The sequence below is a fragment of the Oncorhynchus mykiss genome, chromosome 17, assembly GCF_013265735.2.
Source record: "Oncorhynchus mykiss isolate Arlee chromosome 17, USDA_OmykA_1.1, whole genome shotgun sequence".
NCBI classification, from domain to species: domain Eukaryota; kingdom Metazoa; phylum Chordata; class Actinopteri; order Salmoniformes; family Salmonidae; genus Oncorhynchus; species Oncorhynchus mykiss.
In genome coordinates this window covers 32,654,420-32,675,888 of record NC_048581.1, presented here as the reverse complement: position 1 = coordinate 32,675,888, position 21,469 = coordinate 32,654,420, and the positions used below count along the sequence as shown (strand labels likewise).

General features: G+C 43.8%; 2 protein-coding genes and 1 long non-coding RNA gene across 4 annotated transcripts; 2 read left to right on the top strand and 1 right to left on the bottom strand.

Moving 5' to 3' along the window:
- Window positions 1–5,764: 5,764 nt before the first annotated feature.
- LOC118940397 lies at window positions 5,765–7,660 on the top strand. The gene is made up of 3 exons (XR_005036957.1): window positions 5,765–6,563; window positions 6,663–6,738; window positions 7,095–7,660. It is a non-coding gene; the product is annotated as an uncharacterized LOC118940397 (long non-coding RNA).
- Window positions 7,661–9,332: 1,672 nt separating this feature from the next.
- tomm20b (translocase of outer mitochondrial membrane 20b) lies at window positions 9,333–14,744 on the top strand. Its single transcript, XM_021568206.2, has 5 exons — window positions 9,333–9,591; window positions 10,881–10,927; window positions 11,543–11,624; window positions 11,791–11,933; window positions 13,846–14,744. The coding sequence occupies exons 1-5, from the start codon at window positions 9,468–9,470 to the stop codon at window positions 13,891–13,893; spliced, it is 444 nt and encodes a 147-aa protein (XP_021423881.1). The 5' UTR covers window positions 9,333–9,467; the 3' UTR covers window positions 13,894–14,744.
- On the bottom strand, window positions 14,127–21,459 carry rbm34 (RNA binding motif protein 34). Of its 2 annotated transcripts, none has more exons than XM_036949748.1 (11): window positions 21,220–21,459; window positions 17,713–17,872; window positions 17,255–17,373; window positions 16,953–17,169; window positions 16,745–16,808; window positions 16,528–16,567; window positions 16,327–16,410; window positions 16,038–16,101; window positions 15,805–15,847; window positions 15,581–15,699; window positions 14,127–15,361 (listed from the first exon to the last, which is right to left on the bottom strand). In XM_036949748.1, the coding sequence occupies exons 1-11, from the start codon at window positions 21,243–21,245 to the stop codon at window positions 14,942–14,944; spliced, it is 1,356 nt and encodes a 451-aa protein (XP_036805643.1). In that variant the 5' UTR covers window positions 21,246–21,459; the 3' UTR covers window positions 14,127–14,941. The 2 variants fall into 2 exon arrangements, with proteins under 2 accessions (XP_036805643.1, XP_021423880.2); XM_021568205.2 differs by having other exon boundaries at window positions 16,528–16,571; window positions 16,749–16,808.
- Between the last annotated feature and the right edge of the window lie 10 nt (window positions 21,460–21,469).

Genomic DNA, 21,469 nt, shown 5'->3' with positions numbered 1-21,469 from the left:
ATAAAATAAAATGTAATTCACTGACAGAGAGATAGTTATTGAAACACAAATTTGCATTTACAATAGCTGGCTAGGCTAGTCAAACTGTAACATTGGCTAGCTTTCAATCAATCAATCAATCAAATTTATTTTATATAGCCCTTCGTACATCAGCTGATATCTCAAAGTGCTGTACAGAAACCCAGCCTAAAACCCCAAACAGCAAGCAATGCAGGTGAAGAAGCACGGTGGCTAGGAAAAACTCCCTAGAAAGGCCAAAACCTAGGAAGAAACCTAGAGAGGAACCAGGCTATGTGGGGTGGCCAGTCCTCTTCTGGCTGTGCCGGGTGGAGATTATAACAAAACATGGTCAAGATGTTCAAATGTTCATAAATGACCAGCATGGTCGAATAATAATAAGGCAGAATAGTTGAAACTGGAGCAGCAGCACAGTCAGGTGGACTGGGGACAGCAAGGAGTCATCATGTCAGGTATTCCTGGGGCATGGTCCTAGGGCTCAGGTCCTCCGAGAGAGAGAAAGAGAGAAGGAGAGAATTAGAGAACGCACACTTAGATTCACACAGGACACCGAATAGGACAGGAGAAGTACTCCAGATATAACAAACTGACCCTAGCCCCCCGACACATAAACTACTGCAGCATAAATACTGGAGGCTGAGACAGGAGGGGCTAAATGGTAATAATAAATTGGCTAAATGGTCTCTCTTCATACAATCAAAACAATTCGTATTGCATGCTGCATATTGCAAGTGCACTCGAAAACAGATACAGTATGTATCTTAATTCAGTCTTTGGGAGCTATGTATATCTGTCTATTTTTCATCAAGAGGCTGTGTTTACATTGTAGATAGAAGCAGGCCATTGGCTGTCTTCATCACGAGGGGTATGTATGGAAGTTCTGATTGGTTCCAAGTTTAGCAGTTAGTTAAATTTGCCTGAGCAGATATACTTTTTATGAGAAAATAGGCTAGAATTAAATGTGCCAACAAATTTTATAGTCATCAAAAGAATGTTTACTGTCATATACAAAAAATCTGCTCCTCCTTTGACAGGGATTGATCGACTTCACTATTTTCGGCTACGGCCCACCAACTATCAAGCAAAGATGATCTTGACTGGGAGAGATGTGAGGTGTGGGAGATGAAGTCAATTTAATTTGGCTGACAATCAGCCATGTAATCGGCAATATTTTGCCAAATGGTTTTCATATGGTCACAAACAAGGTACTAGGGCAGTGAATGGATGTCGGCTTGAGCTGTAGCTAGCAAGGAAAGTTAGCCTTCAAAGCTGGAAGCTACCGGTATCATCTTGCATTGTAGTGTTCTAGCCTGTACTGGACATTGTTTTGGAAACAGTAATTAGCCGTTTCAACATTTCTACATGCCTTGTTACATTATTCAAGTGTGTTAACTTCTGTACATCGTAAGTGGTAATGAAGCCCGGACTCTCAGTGAGTTCAGTGGTTCCTCATGGCAGGTTAGAGCTAGCACTGAGTAAGTGGAGAAGTCACGGTGCTCTCGCGCTATAAGGGAACATAAGGGGACATCGGCTGCTCTGATGGACAGACTTGATCCTCTCTTAATCAGTACATGTAAGACACATTTACCGAGCTGTTTTTCATGTTCTAGTATCAAGAATGTACAGAAGTTTTGGTATTCCGTGCAACACCCGTGTGTGTGTGTGTGTGTGTGTGTGTGTGTGTGTGTGTGTGTGTGGGGGGGGGGGGGGGGGGGGGGTCTGTTGTTCTTGTGTGTGTTTGTGCATGTGTATATGTTTGTGTGTGCACGTGGGTGTGTATCAATGCATGCATATGTGTGTACACGCCAGCAGGGCTATCATTTGGCCGTGGGGTGTGCCGGGCCTGGAGGATCATGGGAAACATTGTGAACTCGGGATGATTCAATTAAACACTGTAAATAATTGAGCTAATGGAGAAACTCTAGCCGGCGACCGCATGGGAGAGCTGACATCATGAGGTAAAGTGAAACCATACACCTCCTCCAACCGGAGACATAGCTGTCTGTCTGTCTTCCGAACAAACCATCCGATCTGATTACTCACACACATGTACATGCGTGCACGCACACACACATACACACACACCCATACACACAGTGGTGTGTCCCCATCCTAAGTCAAAATTCAAGTAAAAGGACCGTGTATGATTGGTACACTGACTGAAATAGTAGGGTTTATTTCGGAACGTGAACAGAGGACAGGTCAGGCTCCAGGGATGGAACTCGCTGATCCTCACAAACAACATGAAACCCTAACATAAGTCCCATATCAATAAATTATCATTCACTTTATATAATCGCTATGAAAAGCTTGGTATTTTGAGTCTCTTCTCTCATCCAAATGATTTAAGCTCATATAATATATGATATAATGTCATTATTAAATCAAACTATTTCCCAGAAATCTACAAGTTTGGATTGATGGAGGCATGGGCTAGAGTAGGGGTATCAAAAAATGTTGCCCAGGGGGCCACATTCGGTTTTCACTGGGGTCAGGAGAGCAGCATCTAAAATGTATTATATTTCCTTATCGTCAAAAATAATCGTCTATCCATCCCTTTTTGGATTTTTAATGCTCCCTGACTGTCTAACTTTCGTTTTGATGACTGCTAGCAAACTGGACAGAGTGAAGAGGCTATAAAATGTAGGTCCATTAATTTCAAATTGGTTTTAGTCATTTCAATGTCGATTGAGACTGCCCAAAAGTTAAAAAAAAGAAACAGGATATTTTACTCAAACCAATCCCGGGACAGATTTCCAACATACATTCCATCTGAAATTCCCCGTCTTTTGATGGATGTTTCTCCTCCCCGGACTGCGCACATGTGATGTGGGAAGCGGTGGCCCGGTCATCTGGACTCCACCAAAGCTCCCCTTTAAGTCTGGGGTGACCACCAGAGCCCTCATTTAATGCGGTGGGTAATCATTGCCATGTGCTAACGGGAGGTCGGAGGGCACGGGAAATTTTAACGCACTCGAGGCTGCCATGAGAAAAGCATAGAGAGATGGTGGAGGGTGGGAGGGATAGGGTTGACTGTCTGAGAACAAGGTATTTTCTGTTTTGTGGAGGAGGGGATGTGAGTGGAAGGCGAATGTGGTTGGGGGGGGGCTGGGCTTTGCTGGGATGTAGAAGTCAACCAATGACTTTGACAGAGACCATGTGACAGTCAAATGAAAGGTGTCAAGATCAAAAGAGAGGCGGACCAGTTCAATTCTCTTTCAAAAAAGATCTTTCAAAAAAGGTCACTGTCCCAACCTTTAAAGTAGGTCTACCTCCTCGGTATGTACTCTACACTTCTTAAGTGCTCTCTTCTTCTCTTCTCCCTCTTTTTCACAGGAGTGCCGTCATGCTCCCATAAAGCCTCTTTTCTTTTCTTCGCCCATGATCCCGGGTGGTTAACCCCTCTATTCTACCCCCCCCCCCCCCCCACCACTTCATTGCTACATATCCTAAGCTATGACTGGACTATTACACATGTTAGACATGTACATTCATTTCTATTGGCCACATATGTAGTCCGATTACCCATTTCTATTGGCCATAGGTGGACGCTATTGCTCACATATCACCCTGGATCGAATCATGTCTACACCATTCTGAATCATTTCTACACTATTCTGAATCATGCTTATGGGTACGGTCAAAATGACCTTGCATGCTGAAGGGGGGGATGATACTGGCTCTGCAATATCCTTTTGCAACCTTATACTACAAACCATTTAAAAGATTTGCATTCCTGTCACCAGGAAATGAACACATGCCCATGACTAAGCTGAACAACATTATATGACCCCAAGCAATATGGCCGCCTCCGTCACTACACAGCCACAACCATGTTTACATTTTTCCTCTGCCAGAAAAAAAGAGCGAAAAACAGTTGCTGGGGAATCCAAACAACAGCTTGGCCTGTGTGTTGAGAAAGCCCAGGGCTCTGTCATAATTTCCTGAACACAGCACCTCTTTAACACCCCTCTAGCACTCCTCCCCCTCCTTTCTCCTGGTACAGCGTGCTAAACTAAAGGCAGCGTGTCTGCCTACATCCTTGACGACGGGAAACTCTGCTAAAAGCTCACAGACAACCTCATTAATCCCCCAAAGACTTAACCCGAAGGAGTGCAGAGATTCGCTACAAGTCACTGCATGGTGGGTGTCCCACGACCACGCTAAGGCCCAGTCTGGTTTTAAATAGTCATCTACTGATCAGTCTGCTTGTTTGTTTGGTTTACCCACCTCCAGGCAGGCTGGGACAAGCCACATTTTCAACCAGACTGCTACCTGCCAAGCTTCCCGACACACTTCCTCCTCTTGTGCCCAAATTATTTCCTTTGTTTGATTCCTTCTCGACACAGAGAGAAGGAGAACATTTGTGGACAAAACATTTGTGGACGTCGACCTATACCCAGTCCTCTCAACGCAAAGCAAAGAGGCTGACTTCAAAGAAGATTCCCTCTATTCAACCCTTCCTTCCAAATCTGGCTGATGACCAAACAACAACAAAAATAACATGTTCAATTGCTAAGACAAAAATAACACTATGGCTACATTACATAGCGACAACACAATAGCTATACTTCAAAGAAGAGTGGGACCTCCAAGGCCAATTGGTATGCTGAGAGAAGAGCCTCCATGTAAATGGATGTCTATCTCTTTCAAAGAGGGTCTAATCATCTGAGGCATCTAAGGCAGAGGCGTCACACTGAGTTGCCATCCCCGGCCATCTGCACAGACAGCGTCGCTGCCAAGGCCTTCCTACGGGCGTGCTTGGCCAGGCAGCCGTGATGGCAGAGAGATGATATAGCTAGTTAGCTTGCTAACCAGGCTACAGCAGACCGGGACGCTATAGCTAGCTAGCACTACTAACCAGGTGCCGCAGAATAGGGCTGGGATTAGATGTATGTTGCCACCCAAGAACAGATCTAGGAACAGCTTACCAGGACCCAATCTTTGATCTGATAGGAGATGGTTCTCCTCAGCATAGATCAGTGCTTAGGAGAACTGTCTCCCTATAGCTCCTGTAGCTGCAGTAGGCTGTTATGGAATAGAGAGCCAAGAAAACAAACAAATACACAGATCGACACAAAGTAACTTTACAGGTTGAGCTGTGCTAGATTGCAATTCCCCAAGTGTAAGAATCTGTATTTTGTACTAAACTACAGCAATGACAGAAAAGCACCTATTGTATACAAGGAATACAATCCTGTTTAGTTAGCAATACTAACTTCTAAGGCCTTGTTTTGTCCACTCTTAAACTTCCCACTTGGCAAAAAAACGGGTTGAATCAAAGTTGTTTCCTTGTCATTACGTTGAATCAAGATTGAAAACGGAGTGGATTTGAAAAAAGTAATCCATTTAAGGGAATTTCGTTTTTTTTCCACCCAACTTTGAACCTAAATCCAATGATACGGTGAAATGTTTTGTTGATTTCACGTTGAATTCATGTTAGTTGACTGGACGTTGAGCTGACGTCTGTGCCCAGTGGGTTGTGCGTATTGATATAACCTACTCGTAGACTACTACTTTTTTAGTGTCATTCACTCATTACTTCAGCTGAAAGTTATCTTGTTTTGGGAAAGTGTGTGTTTCTCTGAGTGTGTGTGTGTGTTAGTGTTTGAGTGAGCGAGTGTGTTTTTCTGTGTGTGTGTGTGTGTGGTGCTGTGAATGTTGTGCTGGAGCAGCAGCTACCCCTATTGAAAGCTGAAGGGTGGTGGGCTATCTGCCTCGGCTCAGCAGCCTCTTCTCTCTCACTGTGCCAAACAGCCCACTCAATCTTTCCCTCTTTTATCAAATCCCTCTAGTCCTCTTTGGCTCCCTCACAACTCAAACCCTAAACTATATCTCAAGCTCTACAACAAAATGATAATCCTAGAGCTAACTCAGAATATAGAGGTAATTCTAAAATGCTAAATAGCCTGAAAGCTAACTCTTGGTCCGGGAGCTAACTCAGCTAACTTTTGGAGATGAAATGGTAGCCAACTCTCACTGGCCAGAACTCTGTTGCACTCATATCCGTCCAGAGATTGCACTCACCCACAAGGGTGGAGGGAAAGGGAAGGAAACTGTCTGGAGCTGTAGCCAGCCTCCACCGCGGGCGCTTACTTTCCTCTTACTGACCCCAGAGGGAGGGAGTGGTGATTCAACATGGAGGACTAGTTGGAGCACTGCAGAGAGGGAGACATGGTTCACTTACAGCCGCCGATTAAACCTCCACCGCCAATGCCGATGCCAAGAGCTGAATAGAAAGCTAGCTAACGGGGTCCTGGGGCGCAACACCATGCTAACACAAGCGGTCGTCTTTACCTCTCGCTCTCCCTTCCCTCTCTCTCTCACTTTCCATTCCTTTTCAGTCAGCACTCTCTCCTCCATTCAGACAACCTAAACAGAAAAGTATCTCTCTTTCTCCACTTGGCTTAGAGAGTTGGCAAGCCTGCCATCCTCTCTCCCTCTTCCCTCCATTCCTGGTTCCACTACGTGTTGCTCCCTTGAAAACACATCTAATGACATAGCCTTTGGAATGGGGAGAGCACAGGGTTCATGGAAAATACAGGGTAGGCCTGCCATTTCCAGTTTTATGGGACGTTCCTGGGCCGGGATTCAAAACGTTCTGTATTTTATTCCAATAGTAAGAGAGGGGGATTTTTTTTCAGTTCCTGTCTCCTGGCCTGTCTCTCTTCTGCTGGATCCAGGGCTGCCAAGACAAACAGAAAAACAGCTGCAGCCAGGGTAAAAATAATTACTTTTCTGTTTGTCCCTGCAAGCTTTCCTTCACTGGAGCCCTTGTGCAAATCTCCACTCAAAAACACTTGCTTGGTGTGTGTGTGTGTGTGTGTGTGTGTGTGTGTGTGTGTGTGTGTGTGTGTGTGTGTGTGTGTGTGTGTGTGTGTGTGTGTGTGTGTGTGTGTCTGCATGTGAGCGTGCATGTGAAGCATCAGTGGGAAAGACCTGTGGTCGTGTTTGCATATCTGCCTTATTCAGCTGCTCTGAAATTACCGCTTTTTAAAAATGTTTGAACAGCTCTCTCTTTCCTTTGCCCTCTCAACATCCCCCCCTCTCTATCTTATCTCTCTCCACCGCTTTAGGGAATACCAACAGTGTTGCCATGGTTACCTCTCTGGTCCAAAACCATGGCAACGGAGGAGTAAGTGCACCATTCCAAGGAAGATGACAGTGCAGAGGAAGATAATTACTTTTGCACTTACAGACGCAAGTCGCCGTGCCAGGTTTTGCAGTAAATGTGCCGAGTCAACATGGCTGCGAACGTCATATAGCGACGAGCTCACCGTGCAGCATCATGCACACTGATTGGATTATGAGCCCAAGCATGCTAATTGCCTAGCCTTTATGGAGCACGCTTAATTATTTGAATACTGCTATGTGCACAGCCAATAAAGGTATACAGTGTGGCTCGTATACTGCACAATAAGCAACTGCAGGGTGTCTCCTGTCTTATTGCCAACCTTAGCACACCCAGGAGAACAGTACAAGTTATTCCCATATAAGTGGTTTTAAGAGAGATGTGTAGGAATCAGTCAGTAAAGCATCCCCATTGGTCGGTTCTCTTTGTAAACTCTGAAGTCTTACATAATTATACTATCTGATTGAAAGATAGTTTTGCAACAACCATTAAATGTACAACATCCCTAAACAGTCTCTGATGTGTGTGTCAATGTCTTCTATCCAAACCTCCAACCCACATCGACATCAGATCTGTCTGAGTCTCAGCTATTGACAAGAGTTCTTGTTTTCTAGGGAATTGCTACAGACATGTATAATGTGGCCTGGGATGACAGCATGGATTAGGAGACCTCCGAACACACACGCACATGGATCACATACAGTAGGGCTTCCAAAGTAGCTTCCAGGAACGATTGAGTAATGGTAATAATAACCCACCGCCGCGAGAAGACGAGCCTCTGGCTGAGCCGCCTCACGTCATGCCCGGGCACCAGCGGCGCTAGATGTCCCTGAGGGGAAAATTCTTCGCCAACCCCCAGGCAGCTGCATGCCAGGTGCAAGCTGCTAAGCCGCTGGCAAGAGAGATGACAGGGCAGACGGATATTCCACCTACCATGTAAACTGTCCACAGACAAGTGTAGACACGTACGCACAACCACATACATGCCAGTGGAGGCTGCTGAGGGGAGGACGGCTCACTTTATTCTGGTCATTATTATGAGTCTCCTCCACAGCCTCCACTGATACATACATAAACATAAACACACACACACACACACACACACACACACACGGAAGTATGAAGAAGTACACATGCAATGCATGCGCACATACACACACACATAGATACATAAATAAGGGAATGAAGGTATACACACACTTGTTCAAACACACACTTGTACAAACACACATGCACACACACAACCACACACCCACAGCTTAACTGGAAACCCCCCCCAAAAGCACACACACCCTTCCAAAATCCTGTCAACCGGCGACGTGTGGTCAATGACGTCAATCTCTAAGGTTCAGTTATCCCTTTAATAAACTGTAACCACAACAACCGGCCACAGAAATTGTGCAAGGGTGCAGAACGGCTCGATTGCCATTTAAAGGCAAAGGTACATGTAATACCAGACACAGTATGGTGATGATGTAATCCATGCAAGGATGTGCATGCCTGATGGTTGTATTAATGCAGGTCTGAGCATGTGCCCTCAGAAGCCTAATAGTAAAGGTGGTATATTTTTGCAGCAGTCTGGATTTGCACATGTAATGCAGCTGACCATCTGTTCTGTTGAGCAGCACTTCTAGGGATTTGCTATCATCTGGGAGATGAGAAGTGCCAACTAAGGCCAGACAGGCATATGAGCAACTGCCATAATTTTTCGTAAATGAATTGGTCATAGTGAAAGCAAAATTGTACATGTTTTCTTACTTGTCTAGATGATTGTGTCACTCACCATTGTAGCCTAATGTTCAATATTTCACTTGGCCATTGTTTGCTGCTGTGTGGTCTACCCCAGACAGTCAAAATACCTAGAGTTGTAGTTAAATTGTTTCTATTTGTGTTACTCTGGGGAAAATACTGTTAAATTGTATCATATGTGATCATTAGCCTGCTGCTTCTTTTTTTAATGAACTGCTACTGCCACCTTGTGGCACTTACATTTCAATGCGACCGACTGCTACTTACATTGATTTGAAGAAATCCTAACACATGTATTTTTTCCCATCTGAGTTCAACAACATCCAACACTTTATATGCACTCAAAATGCATACGTTATCGGAGATATAATGTGATTGGGAATTAACGTTTTATTATTTTTAATCAGGCGGTCAATGCGGACACCCTAGCTGTCAAATTAGTCAGTGGTCCTACTGGTCCTTTTTGCTGGGAACTTGCGCCTGTGTGAGGTCATGTACCGTCTCTGATATAAGCCAAAATTGAAATATTATCTTTGTTAACACAGAAATATCAACCATTTCGGAAGTGATGATGGGCGGTAAATCGAGCACGATAGCCGCCGGTGTTTGCGGGGCTCTGTTCGTCGGCTACTGCATCTACTTCGACAGGAAAAGACGGAGTGACCCCAACTTCAAGAACAGGCTGCGAGAACGTGAGTGTTGTCTGCGTCCTGTACACCCCACTCAGGTCTATGTTTGGGAGACCTGAGGTGCAACAAAATGCCCGAGCCAGGCCGAACTCGTTTAACTATTCCCAATTAGCGAAGTATAGAAGCTTGAATGGTAACGTTAATGGTTTGTGCAATAGATCTGATTCATTCATTCATTGTCACCGCACTGCTAACACCAAAAACCCTGCACTTAACTAGCCAGTGCTGACGTTAGCTCCTAGCAGAGGAACGCCCAACTCTGTTCTCTTAGAGGAGTTGAGCGTTTCTCAGATAACTAGCTTCATGTATTAATGTACTTCCTACTCACAAGCGTTCTGTTAGTTGAATTCAGACATGGAAAGCTGCACCTACCCTGATTCATTCATTGGTAGTGTTTTGAACTGTTATGTAACCTAAACCAACCATTCTAGGCTACTAGCCATATCAGACAGAGCTTGCCAAGCAGGATTAAAAGCAACCTGGATATCCCTAATGTTAATCTATCCAGGCCTACCGCTCATTTAAGGCCGTGGGTTGTTGGTATGAAGAAGCTGACAATGCGCCTTAAGTGCATTAGACTGCGAACTTTAATGATGAGACTGCATAACTCATAAGGGGATCTAAAATAAATGAGTGGGAATGGCCACACCTCCACACACTACATCATGGCAGCTCTGCCTTGTCTTCTACCCAGAATCCCTTGCTCCAATAGAGCTATGAATTAGAATACAAATATGGATGCATGTCACAAATCCTATACATATCACATCCCCCCCCCAAAAAAAATAAAAAAATAAATCGCATTCCAGTCCCACATTAATTGGACTACAATTCTAGCTGGACTACAGTATGAAAGCTGGACTTTGGTTGTCAGCTGGCCACAATGCTTTATACACCTGCTTTATTGCAATTGAATGAGCCACGTTCCTCTGTTAGCCTTTTTGTCATTCACCTTCCACTGTGGTAGTTCATCACCCTATCAGGAAAAAAAGGGATTGTTTGGCTAGTTGTCACTTGCTACTTAGCAACTACACTTATCTCCTGATTCTGACCCGGGTAAACCACTTTATCAAGGGATATCAGAGGGAGGGGGGGGATTATATTGGAGCGTTGTTCAAGACTGAAGCTCTACTTCAGGGTGTCAATTTAGGATGTTCATGTGACTTCCTTATTGTTCCTAATCGTAGTCTTGCATTGTAGGATTGCCAGAGAAACTAAGATGTCTAAGTACAAACAGGAACAATCCCCCAAAGCTATTTATATTAACAGTGATTGTGTTACCTCTGCCCCAGGGAGGAGAAATCAGGCGGCTGCAAAACAAGGGACAGGACTGTCGAAGGTGAGTAAAATTCCCTCAAGGTAATATTTAAATTCTTCCTCAATGAACACATGTCTAAAGAAGCAATGTCTAGTACACGTCAGATGATACCATGTGGGAAATATTCTCCAGTGAAATAAATAAGACGATCTTCACTGGTATGTATTGGGACACCGCAAGGTGATGGCTGGGTAGGACTGTTTTGAGACTGGAATTAGTGCATGGACAAAACCTTTTTGTCTGTACAGTGGTACCAAATTTTAGTCAACACAACTGTATAGCTCCCCAATAGAAACTGACCGACTTGACTACTCTTCCCTTAAGGCCCATATACTGGACTCGCACGAGAATGGCTTGTTCGCCACAGAACTATTGTTTTTCCAATGGAAAAACCCAGCAAGTGCAAACCCAGTGCAAACCCAGCAAGAACTGCTGTGCGCTAAGAGTTCACTTAAATTGAACTCTAACCTGGCACCTGATGAAGTGGCACGCCTCTGTGGATTGCCCGACTCATTTGAATAGACCTTTTATTTCTCCTGGAGCATAGGCCACCGACAACAGATTTTCCACCAGTACATTACGTTTTAGTTATTCCTTGACCTATGGAAAGTAGTGTGTGTTGTGGGACTCTTGCAGCTCCCAGACCTGAAGGATGCAGAGGCGGTCCAGAAGTTCTTTCTGGAGGAGATTCAGCTGGGAGAGGAGCTGTTGGCTCAGGGTAAACCAGTCTTACATTGACATCACTTGGTCTGTGTGTGTGATGCACTGTTCTCCATATAATGCACTACCTAATTTACTTGTGACCAGAGTAACAACACTTCTCCATGTGATGTACTACTCGTTTTGTCGATCTAAACCTCTCTGCACTTGGTGTTCCGGTATAGGTGACTACGAGAACGGCGTGGAGCATCTGACCAACGCCATCGCCGTGTGCGGCCAGCCCCAGCAGCTTCTCCAGGTGCTGCAGCAGACCCTCCCGCCACCTGTCTTCCAGATGCTACTCACCAAACTGCCCACTATCAGCCAGGTACAGTCCTTTTCTTCACTTCAAGGTCATTTAGCAGACACTCCTACCCTGGGCTGTGTACAGTAAGTGCATACAATCAAGGAAGCTAATGTATAATGTATCTAATGATATTAGATATGTATAATAATATAGTCAGAACTGCAAGCCTATTCAACATTGAGCTTATGTAACAACACTAACCATCAGCCAGGTACAGTGCCTCTTATACGTTTCAGGATGGTTGCTGCACTATTAGCAGAAACATTGCCACAATGTGTGTGCAACACAGCGCTCTGTCGTCTCCTACTGTTTGTGACAAACTAACTTTTTAATGCCTGCAACTGCAACAGGTCCAATTCCTATTCAGAGCAACTTGCAGTAAGTGTATTAAAGCAAGAAAGCAGAAACCAATTATGGCTGGCTGGTATGGTGTAAAAATCACTTCTTTATTTTTAAACATGGGCGATTCCCAATATACCTAGATTTAACTTTTAAACGTTCTCTCATAAGCCTTGTTGCAGTAAAAGGTCAACACTGCATTTCAAACAATCAGGAATAATGAATCCAGGGCTTGTAAAATTATAACTAGGCTAAATATAAGCCTTCCACAACCATAAGACTGACTAATTTAATTAAAATAGTTTTAACCTGCTTTTAAAAAAAAATTATTGATTTGGCTTTCAAGTCCATGAAAATGCCATTTGTTACAAATTTAACCAGAAACATGTACAATGACCAATTTCTTGTAGCAGGCATTATAGAAAATGTAACAGATCTCGTAAACAATTTCTCAAGCACAACAGCTAACGTTTTATATTTCAAGTCTAACCAACTTGGATCTATTTGCTTGCCAACAAGGTAGAACAGGTATGAACAGGCCCTCCAAATCTGTCTCAAACTGTTTGAACAACACAGCCTGTCCACTTTATTTAGATATCGAAATCAAGAGGCCTACCTGGATAAACCGATGCTTATCTCAGAACGAGTTACCAATTCCTAATATAAATGCGTATTTTTATGCAACATTGCATAAGGCTGTGGCTAAAATGCTGCTAGCGGTGCCGCAATGCCGTGCCCGACAAACTGAGCATGACTTTTCCACAATCATGTTCATTGATACTCTCGTTTTAGTGGGGTCTGTTCTACATGTTGATAGTTGAGACATAAAAAGGGTATCATCAGAAAGGTTAAGTCCTCGTCTCTTACAGTAAAATAGTGTAAGCGTTTCGGTGTCCATGTGAACAATTCTATACGTTTTTTTTAACTGCTTGTTGTCAGAGGAAGTTATTGTTCGTTGTGAGTGGCGGGGGGAGGGGCTTGTTGTCTGTGTGCTAGTGGGAAGGTGCACAGTGCACGCACACAAGGAGCGAAGGAGACGAGACTGAACTCTAATAAAAACGGATTCTTGCGATACAGGCATTTGAACATTGTGCTAAAACAAATTTGAATGAATTAGTTATCGCCCAGCCCTTAAACCATTTGTATAATCTGCTAGACAGAAGTCAAATCTGATTCAAGAATGAGTTTAGGTGACAAACATGTCAGGACTTTGGTAGAGCTGTATGTGCCTCCCAGTACAGTTCCAGCATTATAATTTTTTTTTTACAAAGCTTGAGGTAAAAGCAGTGTATGGTGGTCTTTCTAACCTAATGAAAGGCACCCACCACACTGTTTAACCATCTTCAGTCCTTTCATGTCTCAACCATAGAGTACTGATTTTAGGATCTGTTTTTACCTTGAGTAAGAACATGGACAGAGGGGACCTGAGCCCGTATTCATATAGAATCTGAGTAATGCTTTTTGAATACGGGGCCTGACCCTAGATCAGCACTCCTGAGACTCTTTGATTATTTTCCCATATCAACAATGCTTAAGAAATGTGTTCCATTTCCTCTTCATGTTTATGGATTTAGAATTTCCCTCTTTCCTGCAGCGTATTGTGAGCGCACAAGGTAGCTTGAATGAAGACGACTTAGAATGAGGATCGTCGATGGAAGCTTCCCCTCGGAACGCTCTTCTTCTGGACCCTCCTATAACAGGAGTAGGGTGAAGTTGCCCCTAGATGCTGATCTTGGGTCAGTTATGTATTTTCCCCACTAATGGTTAAGGTTAGGATTGGGGAGGGAAAGGTGATCCTAGATTGGTACTTAGGGGAAAGTTCATCCCGGAGCTCTTATAACCCCTTATCCTGACTTGTATAGAAAATTGGTAAACTTTTTTTTTTAACTCACTTGAAGGTATTCTTTTTGCTTCTGTCCAAATGTAAAACATGAACCCGTCCAATTACCACACGTTGTGTGTTACTATTGGTCGCATCAGATTGCCATCTCTTGATTTGCAGCAATGGTAACCAATCAAATGCCTATTGGACCCATTTTATTGGATTCATATGCAGTTAGTGTTTCGCTTCTCTTACAGTGTCGTCTCTGAAAGGTATAGTAAAACATTTCTCAGCATTTACAATACCATCCTTGCAACCACCCCCATGTTTACACAGCTCTGGGACCATATGTATTAAGCTTCTTGAATAGGATCAGGTCCTCCCCCCTGCCCATGCAGTCTTATTCATTGTGATCTGAAAGGAAACTGATCTTTAAAAATAATTCCTACTGAGGCTTGATACATATAGCCCCTGTACTAAAACCTCTTTCTACAAACTTCTTTCAATTTCCTTGATCCTACATGTGATGTCTCAACGCTGTTGTTTCATTGTATAAGTTATTGTTTTGTTTTCAGTCTGACATGGATACTTTAAAGTGATTGAATGTTCTCTTAGGTCATTAAGGTTGTTCCTCTTTGTAAGAAATCTAAATAAAAAGGTAAATGACAACACCTTTGCTTCTTCTAAAATGTTATTTAGTTCATGAATGTTTAACCTTACCATTACCTTACCAGCCCCAACCTAAAAAACAACCATGTTTCAACTGGAAATGTGGGAGGGCCTGGATGTTACGTCAGGAACGTTTACACACCATGATCATTTTACAACAAATTTTCTGCTTTAACGATGCATCAGAAGGCACAGACCATCAAATGTGTACAACCTGATTCCTTTTCCTCGGTTTGAGTTTCTTCTTCAGTGCTTTCGCCTTGGCTTTTTTGCTGTTTGGGTCGGCCATCTCACCTTTGAAGGAAGAGGGGCCTGTGGTGGCTTTCTGTGCCTCGCCTGGACTTTTCTTGAATGGCTTCCCCATCGATTTCATTTGAGGCCCCTTCCCCTGCGGCCTCCCGGAAGATTTGTTGTGGGGAACGCCCTGGCCCGGTCTCCCCTTAAATCCTCCTTTGGTAGGCTCCTTCCCTGCACCCTTAGTTTCTCTTTCTTTCCCTCTAGGCCCTCTGTGCACCACCTTCTTCTCTTTCTCCTTCTTCACTGACCTCTTCACCCGGACCGACCTCCCGAGGAGTTTGGAGCTGTCTAGTTTCAAGGCCAGCTGGACAGCATCGATGCTCTACAACAAAAACATTAGCCGTTAGAGATGATGCAGGGGCGTAGTTAGAAAAGAGGTTTCATAAGACAAATTAGTAGTAGTCTAAACCCAAACTGTGTGCATGCAAAGCATTGGCTGCAGTATGAGACTTGGCCCAGCTCAGTGAGAAGAAGCGTCTTGAAATGCATACATAACATCTCTGAGCGGGTCTGGTGCATATGAAATGTTATATTTCCTCACCTGGAATAAGATGTAGCCGAAGCCCTTGCCCATTCCAGAGTTCTTGTCCCGCACCAACCGCACCCCCTCCACCTTGCCACACTCCTCAAAGTGCTGTCGCACTGGCAATTCGTTTATATCTGCAAGTGAAATACCGTATGAAACATGAACCCAATAACCTGCATGTTATTGGTTTCCTTTTGACTGACAAGTTCACAGGAAAGTAAACCCTCATAGTTACTCACCGAATGGTAGATTGCCAATGAATATTGACCTCTTGTGATCGTGCTGAAAGACGAAACAATTCTATTCAATAGATGTCGCAGCATCCTTCCTCAAACAAGTTTATACAAAATCAAAAAAGATTAAGCAAATGTATGACCTTAACTGTCAGCAAGTGCATTCTATTGCCACCAAGTATACCGGTCTTAACGCTTGGTGTGTTTTTAAAATATCCAATGTCATGGGACACCCTTACCGATGAACTTTTGGAGACCCTGTCCACCCGGATGTGAAAGTTTTTCTCAATCTCCATGCCGTTCCTGCAACATTTAACATTTAAAACGACCAATGAGGAACTTTGTTCTAGTATGCAGATTTTTTTTTTTTTTGACTTCGCAAGTGCGCTCACATCTTTCAAATTTCTGAAGGGAAACGTAATAAAGCATCTGATGCAATTAAGCAAGACTTCAGCTCTGGGTTTACCAGATTATGATAACTTAAAACAGTCACGCTAAAATTAAAGTTGAATGCTTGTCAGGGACTACCTTTCCAATGCCTTCTCGGCTCCTTCCTCAGCTTCGAACACCACGTAGGCATTGATGCTCTGCTTCTTTGGGTGAACCTTACGTCTGGAAAGGGAAAGCAACAGCAAAAAGTACTCGAATACATGCGTCATGTTACCACGGATAAACTCCCATTCAATCAGTGTTAGCATTTCTCATGGTTAAAAATTCAGGGGAACTTACTGAATAGCTGCTACTTTGCGTGACATAGATGGATCCTCTCTTACCTGCAAGAAAAATGCCATGTTTTAGCTTCACCGATCAGGGTTGAGTCTTCAGAAAGCGTTGTATCATCTTTCATCCATTACTATGAAGCTTTCAGGAAGCTCAACCCTAGTGGAAATGAGCACTCATATTGTCTGATGGGTATTAGATTAATCTAATACAGCGAATGGAGTACTTACCACGGATCGAAATCGAATGCTTTCAATGGCTCCCTGATCCTTGAAGACAAGCTGTAGTGTCTGAAAAACCAAACGGAGAAACCGTTTGGAAGGAACATAAGGCATATTTGTATTTTCACATGAGATTTAAACCCGGGTCTGCTTTCGACATACCTAATCAATGAGATTATGGTCACTGTTTATAACGACTGGGGCTGCTGTTACCTTCTTTGTGCAGCTGGCAGGAAGGTTGCCGACAAACACGGTTCGTTTCTGCTTTACCCTCTCCGCCGCAATTTGGGCTCCAGTCCTCTGTTTTTTTGTCTGCCTTTCCTCCTCCTCTGTCGCACCCCCTTCTTCCATCTCAACAGCTTTCCTTTTAGTCTTCTTGGGCATCTTTGGGACCTGTTCATCTTCGTCAGCATTTTGTAACGCACTTTCTCTGAAAGCGAGAGAGAGAGCTTTAACTATCAATCTACATCTCGTGCATATTCTTTTGCATGTCATTTACTTTTTTAATCGCTCACCTGTTTTCTAGATTTAGGTCTGCAGCCGATTTGTCCTTTGCAGCTTTCTTCGTTTGTTTCTGGTTGTTCGGGACTTTTGTGACTGCGCCTTCCTTCACCTCCACGCTCCTGGGTTCAGGCTATGAAGGGAAGAAAAAGTTACATTATAATTTCACTCAGTTGGCAAACACAGAAGACTCTAGCAAGGGTACACGACTCAGGCCCTCAAGCTCTGTAGTCCTGTTGGTTTTCCAGATAATACCTCCCCATTACGTCCCTACTGGACACTGATCATCATTTTGAAACGGAAAGCGAAAGTGTGTGTTTCTTAGTGGACAGGTAGAAACGCCGTTTCACATATTTCAAAAACCTTTTCTCTACTGAACATGGCCTTGGTATCCTGGAAAACAAAAATGAGCTGGGCTGCAGCATTAAAAGACCTGAGCTGTGCATCCTTTCCTTGGGACTTATGGCCTTACCTTAGGAGCAGGAACAAAGAACAGTGTGTCAACTACTGGCGCAGCTTGGAACAAGGCAGATAAAGATCCCGAGCTGGATGCAGACTCCTTTGGAAACAAGCTGCCCGATACTGATCCCACTACATAGTCCATGGACTGTTTGTCCACAGATGGCCCCTCACTAAGGAAAAACAAGAAACATTGTTAGACTCATGAGATATTGCAGCAGTTCACTACCACAGTGCTGCATTAGGTAGCTAGATGTGCATGGATGCCAAGGTACGTGTAATATTTATTGCTACAAAAAGACATCTTCATAAGCATTTCCTGAACATCCATAGAGGTAACACACAATCAAAAGGTAGGCTATTCAGTGCCATTGAGATACTAAAACAAATTGGTTGCTGACTAGAAGCAACTTATGGAAGACAAATATAAAACGCAACATGAAACAATTTGAATGATTTTACTGAGTTACACTTCATATGATAGTCAATTGAAATACATTAATTAGGCCCTACTCTACGGATTTCGTGACTGGGACTACAGATATGCATCTGTTGGTGACAGGTAGGGCCGTAGATCAGAATACCAGTCAGTATCTAGTGTGACCACCATTTACCTCATGCAACATGACATCTCCTTTGCATAGAGTTGATCAGGCTGTTTAAAGTGGCCTGTGGAATGTTGTCCCACTCTTAAATGGCTGTGCGAAGTTGCTGAATATAGCGGGACCTGGAAACAAGCTGTCGTACACGTAGATCCAGAGCATCCCAAACATGCTCAACGGGTGACATGTCTGAGTATGCAAGCCATGGAACTGAACATTTTCTGCTTCCAGGAATTGTGTACAGAGACATGGTGCCGTACATTATCATGCTGAAACATGGTGTTGGCGACTGATTAATGTCACCACGACGAGGCCAATTGTCGTATCTCTGTGCATTCAAATTACCATCGATAAAATGCAATTGTGTTCGTTGTCCGTAGTTTATGCCTGCCCATACAGTACCACAACCCCACCATGGGGCACTCTGTTCACAATGTCGACATCAACAAAATGCTCTCCCACATTATGCTGTACACGTGGTCTGCACTTGTGAGGGTGGTTGGATGTGCTACCAAATTCTGTAAAACGACGTTGAATGAGGCTTATAATAGAGAAATTAACATTCAATTCTCTGGCAACAGCTCTGGATATTCCTGCAGTCCGAATGCCAATTGTCTATAATAGAGTGGCAAGCACAGTCACCGGATCTCAACCCTATTGAGCTGTTGTGGGAGGCAGCTTGACCGTATGGTACGTAAGAAGTGTCCATCAAGCCAATCCAACTTGTGCTTCAGGAAGCATGGGGTGAAATCTCTTCAGATAACCTCAACAAATTGACAACTAGAATGCTAAAGGCCTGCAAGGCTGTAATTGCTGCAAATTGAGGATTCTTTGACAAAAGCAAAGTTTGAAGGACACTATCATTTCAATTAAAATGAATTATTTATAACCTTGTCAACGTCTTGGCTATATTACCTATTCATTTTGCAACTAATTTCATGTATGATTTCATGGAAAACAAGGGCATTTCTATGTGACTCCAAACCTTTGAACGGTAGTGTATTTAGCAGATGTTATTGCAGGTGTAGCGAAATGCTTGTGTTCCTAGCTCCAACAGTGCAGTAGTATAACAATTCACAACTATATTTTATTTCATTTAACTAGGTAAGTCAGTTAAGAACAAATTATTATTTACAATGACGGCCTACCAAAAAGCGAAAGACCTGTGGGGACGGGGGATTAAAAATAAATTAAACAAAAATATAGGACAACACACACACATCACGACAAGATGAAGAGTGACTGTCAGTAAACTGTCAGTAAGAGTGTCCATGATTGAGTCTTTGAATGAAGAGATTGAGATTAAACGGTCCAGTTTGAATGTTTGTTGCAGCTCGTTCCAGTCGCTAGCTGCAGTGAACTGCAAAGACGAGCGACCCAGGGATGTGTATGCTTTGGGAACCTTTAACAAAATGTGACTGGCAGAACGGGTGTTGTATTTGAAGGAAGACAGCTGCAGTTGAAATCTCAGATGGGGTGAGTGAGGCCTAAGAGGGTTTTATAAATAAGCATCAACCACTGGGCCTTGCGATGGGTATACCGTGATGACCAGTTTACAGAGGAGTATAGAGTGCAGTGATGTGTCCTATAAGGAGCATTGGTGGCAAATCTGATAGCCGAATAGTGAAGAATATCTAGCCGCTCTAGAGCACCCTTCCCTGCCGAGGGGCATTATTCTTAGCAAACCACATGACCTTTGGTTTGGAGGTGTTCAGAACAAGGTTAAGGGCAGAGAAAGATTGTTGGACACTAAGAAGCTTTGTTGTAGAGCGTTTAACACAAAATCCGAGGAGGAGGTTCCTACTGCCTGAGCTATGTTGTTGATGTCAATTGAGAAAAGTGTGGGGCCTAGGATCGAGACTTGGGGTACACCCTTGGTGACAGGCAGGCAGTGGCTGAGACAACAGGTTCTGACTTTATACACTGCACTCTTTGAGAGAGGTAGTTAGCAAACCAGGCCAAACACCCCTCAAAGACACCAATACTCCTTAGCGGCCCACAAGAACGGACTACCAAATGGCCTTCCTGTGACATTGGGTGCTGTAGGTGTCCTGGAGGGCAGGTAGTTTGTCCCTGGTGATGCGTTGGGCAGTTGCCGTACCAGGCGGTGATACAGCCCGACAGGATGCTTTCAATTGGGCGCCTGTAAAAGTTTGAGGGTTTTAGGGGCCAAGCCAAATCTCTTCAGCCTCCTGAGGTTGAAGAGTCGCTGTTGCACCACACTGTCTGTGTGGGTGGACCATTTCAGATCATCAGTGACGAGTACGCAGAGGGACCTGAAGCTTTCCACCTTCTCCACTGCGGTCCCATCGATGTGGATAGGGGCGTGCTCCCTCTGCTGTTTCCTGAAGTCCACAATCAGCTCCTTTGTTTTGTTGACATTGAGTGAGAGGTTATTTTCCTGGCACCACTCTCCCAGGGCCCTCACTTCCTCCCTGTAGGCGGTCTCATCATTGTTAGTAATCAGGCCTACTACTCTTGTGTTGTCTGCAAACTTGATGATTGAGTTGGAGGTGTGCGTGGCCATGCAGTCATGGGTGAACAGGGAGTACAGGAGGGGGCTGAGCACGCACCCTTGTTGGGCCCATGTGTTGAGGATCAGCATCTAGGCTGGCAGCCTTGCGAGGGTTAACACGCTTAAATGTCGTACTCATGTCGGGAGAGCCCGCAGTCCTTCGTGCGCAAATGTGTGCACAATATTTGAGAGAAATATGTTTGTGCATATGGAACATTTCTGGGATCATATTTCAGCTCATGAAACATGGGACCAACACTTTACATGTTGCGATAAAATGTTAGTTCAGTGTAATACACAGTGTGAGTTTCCCCAACTACCTTGTATTTCCAACAATGTACAAATTGAACATAATTAGTATTAACGTTAGTTACATGCGGACACTCGTGGAATGGAGACTAACCTCTTTCCAGAAAGTTTATTTTTCATGGTCAGTTCTCGATGGTCGATCCCAGCTGGTTTGAATGATGAGACAATCTTATAAAAACGTGCTTTTTATCATGAAAATAAGTTGACGGGAAGTTATAATGAACACATCTCATTAGAACTATTTGTTGATTCCAAAAAGAACTGTAGCTATTTCCTCACGCTTTACTCAACGAAGGCCTGTCCTTCACCTAATTATATCCTACCATGCACAACGCAATTGTAAA

What these genes read in the sequence shown, in the direction of transcription:
- rbm34 (XM_036949748.1), bottom strand. Translation starts at nt 21,245, where the DNA reads ATGAAAAATAAACTTTCTGGAAAGAG. An exon ending in CTGCCAGCTGCACAAAGAAG is followed by an intron (nt 16,809 to 16,952) that starts GTAACAGCAGCC and finishes TTGGTTTTTCAG; the next exon opens with ACACTACAGCTTGTCTTCAA. An exon ending in TCGGCTACATCTTATTCCAG is followed by an intron (nt 15,362 to 15,580) that starts GTGAGGAAATAT and finishes TTTTTGTTGTAG; the next exon opens with AGCATCGATGCTGTCCAGCT.
- tomm20b (XM_021568206.2), top strand. Translation starts at nt 9,468, where the DNA reads ATGATGGGCGGTAAATCGAGCACGATAGCCGCCGGTGTTTGCGGGGCT. An exon ending in CAAGAACAGGCTGCGAGAAC is followed by an intron (nt 9,592 to 10,880) that starts GTGAGTGTTGTC and finishes CCTCTGCCCCAG; the next exon opens with GGAGGAGAAATCAGGCGGCT. An exon ending in AGAGGAGCTGTTGGCTCAGG is followed by an intron (nt 11,625 to 11,790) that starts GTAAACCAGTCT and finishes GTTCCGGTATAG; the next exon opens with GTGACTACGAGAACGGCGTG.